General features: G+C 61.5%; 1 protein-coding gene across 2 annotated transcripts in view; it reads left to right on the top strand.

Annotated features, from left to right (window-relative positions):
* The first annotated feature begins 2,375 nt into the window (after positions 1-2,375).
* The window catches only part of TMEM63A (transmembrane protein 63A), a 25,023-nt gene continuing 20,299 nt past the window's right edge, over positions 2,376-7,099 (top strand). Inside the window, exons 1-3 of one of the 2 annotated variants that reach the window (XM_025877829.2) lie at positions 2,406-2,528; positions 4,798-4,980; positions 6,599-6,798. In XM_025877829.2, the coding sequence (XP_025733614.1) occupies positions 2,432-2,528; positions 4,798-4,980; positions 6,599-6,798 (480 nt within the window). In that variant the 5' untranslated portion in view covers positions 2,406-2,431. Of the gene's footprint in view, positions 2,529-4,797; positions 4,981-6,598; positions 6,799-7,099 lie in introns of both variants that reach the window. The other variant, XM_025877830.2, reaches the window with a different exon arrangement.

Genomic DNA, 7,099 nt, shown 5'->3' with positions numbered 1-7,099 from the left:
CCTGCCCAACATGAGGGTGCAGAGCTGTAGCTGCTCCTGGGACGGGGTGCCCGTGCCCCGGAAGCTGGAGCCTTAGATGTGGGGCGTGGCCACCGGGGGACTTGGCTTCTGTGGGCATCAGGGGTGTTGTAGGGCATGGGGAGAGCCAGGGGTTGTTGCTGATGGGCAAAGGCTCTCTGTCATCTACTGAGCTCTCTGTCCATTCAGCTCGCCTCCTAATTTTTGCTTCCCAGAGTCAAGACTCCTTGGCAACTGGGTAGCCCCCACCTGTGTTCTCTGTTCATGTGACGATATCCCAAGCAGTTACCTCTGCCAAGTCTATAACCCAAGAGCAGGAAGCCAAGTTGTCATTGTTTCCTTGAACTGTCACTGGATCTGGGCTGAGCTCTGTGGAATGGGCCTGTGGTAGGGTCAAGTATGGGTTGTGTATTCCCAACCCAAATAGGGCATTTTCTAACCAACAAACGAAACATGTTTTAATCTGTATTTCTCTATTTTACCCAGAACCTCCAGGGAACAGAAAGTTCTAAAGGGATTAGGTCCACCTTATTAGAAAGCTAAGGAAGGAGCTGGAGAGGATTCAGTCAAGGTCTCCGTTAGTAATACTAGGACTGAAGCCATTCAGAGCCAAGTGCACTTGTCCTGCTAAAATCCAAGCAGACATCTTTTTTTTTCTTTTTTTTATTTATTCCTGAGAAACGGGGAGAGAGAGAGAGAGAGAGAAGTAGAGGGAGGAGCAGGCTCCCAAGGAGCAGGGAGCCCGATGCGGGACTCGATCCCAGGACCCTGGGATCATGACCTGAGCCGAAGGCAGACGCTTAACCATCTGAGCCACCCAAGCAGACATCTTTTTGTCCCGACGTTTTTACCCTCCTGGGCACAGGGAGTGGGCTTTGTTTCAATTCTACTTGCTACAAAATAAAAAGTCTGTGATGAAAAAAATCATCAGTACTGTAAGGCTGTAGGTCACGCCTTTAGCTTTTGGGGCAGATGAAGGGAGCAAACGCTGAAAATGTTGGATATGACATTTTCGAGTGCCCGGATTACAGGGGCTGATAAGCTGTGACTTCGATCCCAGCCTGGCCATCTTGAATGCCTAGCCAGTGTGCAGAGCTCTTATTAGCTCTGAATTCCATACCCTCCAAACCCCTATCTCCCTCCCTATCCAACAGAATAATCCCCGACTCCCAAAAACTTACTGGAGATTTAAGGCAAAGGTGTTTTTACCAGCAGCCCCCACACGGATGATACATGACAGGGGTTACGGCCATCTCAACTTTTACAGGGGTTTTGGCTATCTCAACTCACATTCGGACCCGAATGGCCTTCTCTTGATTTTGAAATAAACTTCATTTACTGAAAATCAAATTTAGAAATCCCTTTCCTCTCTGAAATTTTGAAATCAAAGATTCTAACATTTCTCCTTTTTTTTTTTGGTCAGTGGCTTCACCATTCTACCTCCTGGGGATAGACCCTGGTACTTCCCCGGGGACCCCACAGTGCAGAGCAGGCCGGTGGTGGTGCCGTTAATTGAGGTAGGAAGGAACTAGGGCATGCAGGACAGGGGTGTGAGGGACGGGAAGAGGGTAGACAGTCTGAGAAGTCTGGTGGGGGGTGGGGACGATGAGGACAGACGTCCAGCCAACCACACCCAGGAACCCGGGTGGGGGGAGGCCAAGTGTGAGGCCCTTGGCAGCAGAAGGCAACCCCAGGAGAGGACAGACGCGCAGGCACTTGTCAGGCGGACAAGGGCTGAGCGCAGGGGCCCTCGGCAAACTCCAGGAAATGACTAGTGGCTGGGATTCGGGCGGGGGGACGGGTTGGGGGGCAAGGAGGAGGCCAGATGGGACCGAAAAGAACTGTTGGAGAGGCAGGAGGAGCCGCCGGGCACCCACCCCGGCCCATCCCAGCGCAGAGAGCCACGGGCCGGCTCCAATCAGGGGCACGGAGGAACGGGCAATGAAAGAGGAGAGGTCAGGCACGCGAGAGGCCCAAGAAGCTGCAAGGGCGCCCCCCCACGTGAGGGTCCAGTGCCGCCCGGACCTTTCCGATCGGTAGTGCCGGAAAGGCCCCGAGGTTCCCCTGCTCCCAGGCCTGGGGCTGCAGATGCGGAAGTCGAGGCCCGCGCAGGCGGGACGCGGGAGGCCGCTGCCCGGGGGCGCAGCGCCTCGTCCCGTGCGCCCCGTCCCGTGCGCCCCGCGCCGCCCCGGCGAGCTGCCAAGCCCTCTGCGCAGGCCACAGGCTCCGGGGAACACGCGCTCCCGCCGCGCCCGCGCAGCTCGGGCCCGGGGGCCGTCGGCCACCCTGCGACCTCCGGCCGGAGCCGAGCTGCGCGTCCCCGCGGGGGCCGGGGCTGCGCGCGGGGGGCGGGGGCCGCGGGGCGCCGGTCGCCGCCGCAAATTGGGCCGGCGGCGCGCGTGCGGCTCTGCGCATGTGCGGGAGGCGCCGGAGTTTCCCTTTGCAACTTTTCAGGGCCTGGGGACACCGCCCCGCCCGGCCAGGTGGAGCCCGCCGCGCCCGCGCCGCAGGTAGAGGGGAAGGGGCGAGGCGGAGGGGGCGGGGGGTCGGGTCCCGGGCCCACAGCCTTTCCGGACTCCCCCTGCGAGGCTCCCTCTCCCCTCGCCTCCCCTCGGGGACATGTCCCCGGGAGCCCGACCTCCTAGCCGGGACGGGGAGCGAGGAGCGCAGCTGGGGTGGGGGCTCTTCCTTCCCGGACTCTGTGCCCTGCAGGCCTGGGAAGGCGCCGGGCGCCCGAATCCTCTGCCGCTGGGAAGGGGTAGAAGCCCCCGGGGCTATCTGTCCCTCAGGGACCCCTGCCCGCAGCCCTGCAGGCGCCCCGAGGAGGGAGGCCAGGGGCTCGGGGAGGGTGAGGAGAGTTCTTCCAGGAAACCCAAACCGCCCAGGTCCGGGGACCTGATAAGACTGGCCACCTGAGACACTGGGTTGGCCTCCACCTTTCAGCCGCCGGTGGTGTCCTCAAGGGCAGGACTCCACAGTGCGGGAGACCGAGTGACCGCCAGCTTCCTTCCCCGCCGAACCTGCGCGGCTGCGCCTAGAGTGTCCCCGCTTCCTGGTTCGGCCGGTGGGCTGTGCTCCCCAGGCCCGCCCCGGGGCACAAGGAGGGGGGCTGTGGAGGCGCGCTGGGGCCTCTCAGAGGTCCTGGCGCCTACAGGGTTGAAGACACTCGTGGGGGGCAGGGGGAAGATCTCTCCGTCATCCCTCACTGCAGGAACAACCAGTATTTCTCCCTTTTCCCTCCTCCCCTCCTCTGACACCTGTGTGCTTCTGCCTTCGGAGAATGGGAACAGAAGCAGAGGACCCCTCCTCTTCACGTGACCTCTTCTTTGTTTAGTGTGGGGCAAAGATCTCTCTTGAACAGGGCTGTAACAGGGAAAAAACATCAGAGGGAGTCCTGACATTGTCTCCCAGTAGCTGGAGGAGTGACTTAAAAACCAAGGGCTTTCGAGGGCTCACTGGGACTAAGCCCTGGGCCAAGTGCTTCGTGGCACTGTCAGCCCTGTAAGTAAGAGGAATAACATCCATCGCCCCCATTTTATGGAGAAGGAAGTCAAGGCAATGAGCATTTAAGCCGCTTGTCTAAGCAACATGGTACCGAGACCCTAAGTGCAGAGCCTGCTCAGGTAACTGCTGGGTGCCGTGCCTCCCCGGGGCTCCAGGGCCCATGTCTATGGAGGGAAACAGTTGTCCAGGGTCCTGGGTCCTGTCTGGTGGTGCTTTAAGAACTTTGTATTCACTTGGCAAGCTTCTCTTGCATCCGGCAGATCCGAGTTAGCTCCTGTGGCCACGGGGCCTACTTGCTGCTTCCCCCAACTGAGCCAGCTCCCCGCCTCCTCCCCAGCCCGGGAAGGTTGCCCTGTGGTTCTTGTGCCCCCAGCTGCCCGGCTCACAGCTTGTCTGTTCGGGAAGCTGCGGGGGGGTGGGGGCGGCTGGTCCTGGAGGCACTGTGATGTTTTAGGCGAATTGGGACGTGACGTGTGTATAGCACAGGGACAGTTCAGAAATGAGCTGGAAGGTCTGCGGGGGCGGCTGGCTCTGCCCTCAGTTGGGTGCCTCCCCTGGAGGGGCTGGCCCGACAGGCCACAGTCCGGGGCGCCCCGAGGCTCCCTCCTGGGCTGGTAGTATTTGCTGGCTGACCTCACCAGCTCTGACCCAACTTTGTAAAACCACCCCGGGGAGCCTGTTTGGCAGGAGCAAGGTGACTTAGAGGTGTGCCCGGAGCCGACGGAGGAAGAGGACTCACAGGTACCTTCCTCCCACGGGGCCGCTGCCCTTCTAGAAGTCCTGTCTGGCCGCCCCTTCCCAGGGACACTGCTACCTCTGTGAGCATTTTGTGAGGAGGATTTGTTTTTTCTTCCCACGTCACCTTTCAGGCCTTCCTTGTTTGTTGTGCTGTGTTCCTTCTCCTGACTCTAGCCCTTGGACAGCAGCTGCCCTTGGGGCCCCGATGAGGTCCTGGGCTCAGAGGCTGACCCGGAGCCCATGGCCACCCCTGCTCCCGTGGGGCGGACACTCCCCAGTCCTCGCAGTGCCTGGAGCCAGAGAGGAGGGGAGAGGCTGCTGACGTTGTGGGGAGGAGAGAGGAGCAAGCAGCACAGAGGAGAGCCCAGCACCAGTTCTGGGAGCTGGGGGGTAGAGCAGCCTGGGGGAGCCCCCAGGGAAGAGCCAGAGGCTCCATGTGGGTGCCTGAGCTCAGAGACAGGGCAGGTGTGAGCGCAGGGCCATGTGTCATACTGGAAAAGGCAGCCCCCAGTGATTGGGGCTGTCTATGCTCCTTAGGAAAGCCTCTGAAGGCTGGTGCTCCCTGGTCCTGGGGTCAGGAAGGCCCCGCAGGAAAGGAGGAGCAGGCCCAAGGCATCTTGGAAGGTGGCTGGGGCCACCTCTGTCTGTGCCAGAGCGGGAGGGGGAGCCAGCTCCAAGTGAGGACATCTCTGAGGGACGTGCCCACAGTCCTTCCTGCTGGTGAGTGTGGGGCGGGAGGGAGGGGCGGGCACTGGCCGTGCAGTGTCAGGCCAGACCCTGCGGTCAGGGTGGGGCTGCTGGGTGACTTTTAGAGCAGGGAAAGCAACAGGATCTGTCTCCCAGAGGTAGTCTTTGTGACTCTGTTGAGAGGCACCAACTGCAAGGCCTCGTATCTTCCAGCCATTGCCAAGTCTCTTGCCGGGGTGAGAAAGTGACTCGGCCTTCTGGGGCTCCTCCCAAGGCCCCGGACCTGCCACCCCCACCCCCTTCCTGCCCTTGCTGTCATGAGTGTGAGACTGTCCCCTGCCAGCCCCAGGGGTCAGAAGTGGCCCTCAGCACCCCATACACACCCCAGCAGCATTCCCAGGTAGTCCAAACACCTGGTTGGGTTGTCTGTACCTTTTCTTCTTGTCCCAAGAGTTTTGTTCCTATAGCAGCTTAGAAATACCAGAGCCAGGGGCGCCTGGGTGGCTCCGTCGGTTAAGTGTCTGACTCGTGATTTTGGCTCAGGTCCTGACCTCAGGGTAGTGAGATCGAGCCCCCTCGGGCTCCTCGCTCAGTGGGGAGTCTGCTTGAGGGTTTCTCTCCCTCCCTCTGCCTCTGCTCCCCCCACTCATGTGCTCTCTCTCTCAAATAAAGAAAATCTTAAAAAAAAAAAAAAAAAGGGAAATAAAAATCAGACCTAGCAGAATCCCCAGATGTGGGGAGGTGGGAGCTTGAGGGAGGGTTGCCGAGTGTTTCTGCTGGCTCTTCGGCCACAGACAGCGTGAGGCGGGGGCCAGAACTTGGGCGCTAACTCTGGGGCCTGGTGTCGGGAGACAAACACAGGAGATTTCCATTAGCTTCACAGGGGTGCCAGGAAGCCTCAGAAAGGAAAGGTCAACAACCAGCCGGGAGGAATATTTGCTTTGGAAATGCTGGGCCTTCCAGTTAGACCAAGGGTACCCAGGAGGGTGGGGGTGGCAGGACAGAGCTGGGATGTGCTCCAGGGGTCCCTGAGGAGCCCCCTCCCTCCTCCCATCCTCCTCCATCTCCCCCCTGCCCCCACCCCACCTCTGGCTGCCCCTTCTGGGCCTTCACAGAGCTAATGTGGGGAGCCAGCCGGGGAGCGTGGCAGGGCCCGAAGAGGCTGGGCCTGAGGCCGACTCGGCGCTGAGCCCCCGTGCCTCAGTTCCAAGTAGAAAGGCCTGCGTCGGAGGCCCGGCTGGACAGCCCAGGGGCAGTGGGGCCAGGGCACTGACCGTTGCCGCCTTCTTGGATGTCCCTTCTAATTTGTTGGTTCCTGTGTTTACTCCCCGCCTTTATCTCCCTCCCGTCCGGTCTGTCCCCTGCCTGCCCACTAGAGCTCCGGGGCCCCCACAGGATGCTCCCTCAGCAGCAGCCCCTGAGGCCACGGCGGCCCCTGGCCGTTTGCCCATCCCGGAGAGGCTGCCAACTCTGTCCCGGACGAGCCCTCCCCCTGCCCGGCTGACCCTTGGGACTGTCCCCACAGTGGAGCTGTTCTCGTGGGCCCTGCCAGGCTCCTTGCTGCTGGCCCCCACCTTGGCCTCTGCCAGTGCAGGCGGGGAGACCGCGGGGGCGCCCACGCCCTGACCGTCGGCCCGGGTTTGCTCTCCAGGGAGGACAGGCGCGATGAGCGGCCCCCGCCCCCTGGAGCTGTGGCAGTCCAAGGCGGTGTCCGTGCGCGAGCGGCTGGGCATCGGGGACCAGCCCAACGACTCCTACTGCTACAACTCGGCCAGAAACAGCACTGTGCTGCAGGGGGTCACCTTCGGCGGCGTCCCCACCGTCCTGCTCATAGACGTCACCTGCTTCCTGGTGAGACCCCTCCTGAACCGTGTCCCCCTCCCCCCCTTACCCCGTCCCCAGGCCTTCTGGGAAGGTCAGGTGAGGAGCCAGGCCTACCTGAGTGTGGATGCCGGCTCTGCCGTCCGCCTGCTGGGGCCACGGCCCGCGTGTGCTGCCCCGTACAGCGGAGGTCAGGAATTAGCTGCGGGATTTCCGGAGAGGATCCCGTCGGGCTCTGCAGGGACAGAGCCCAAGTAGCTGTGCCTTTGAAGGAAGCATCCCCGGAGTTAGCAGCCTGTCGCATGGGGAGGCCTGCGGGCGGGGGGGGGGG

This window comes from Callorhinus ursinus, unplaced genomic scaffold (genome assembly GCF_003265705.2).
Source record: "Callorhinus ursinus isolate GAN/ISIS: 27379988/994484 unplaced genomic scaffold, GSC_fseal_2.0 scaffold13, whole genome shotgun sequence".
NCBI classification, from domain to species: domain Eukaryota; kingdom Metazoa; phylum Chordata; class Mammalia; order Carnivora; family Otariidae; genus Callorhinus; species Callorhinus ursinus.
Note: the sequence above shows the minus strand (reverse complement) of the source record. Positions and strands in the feature narration are given on the sequence as shown.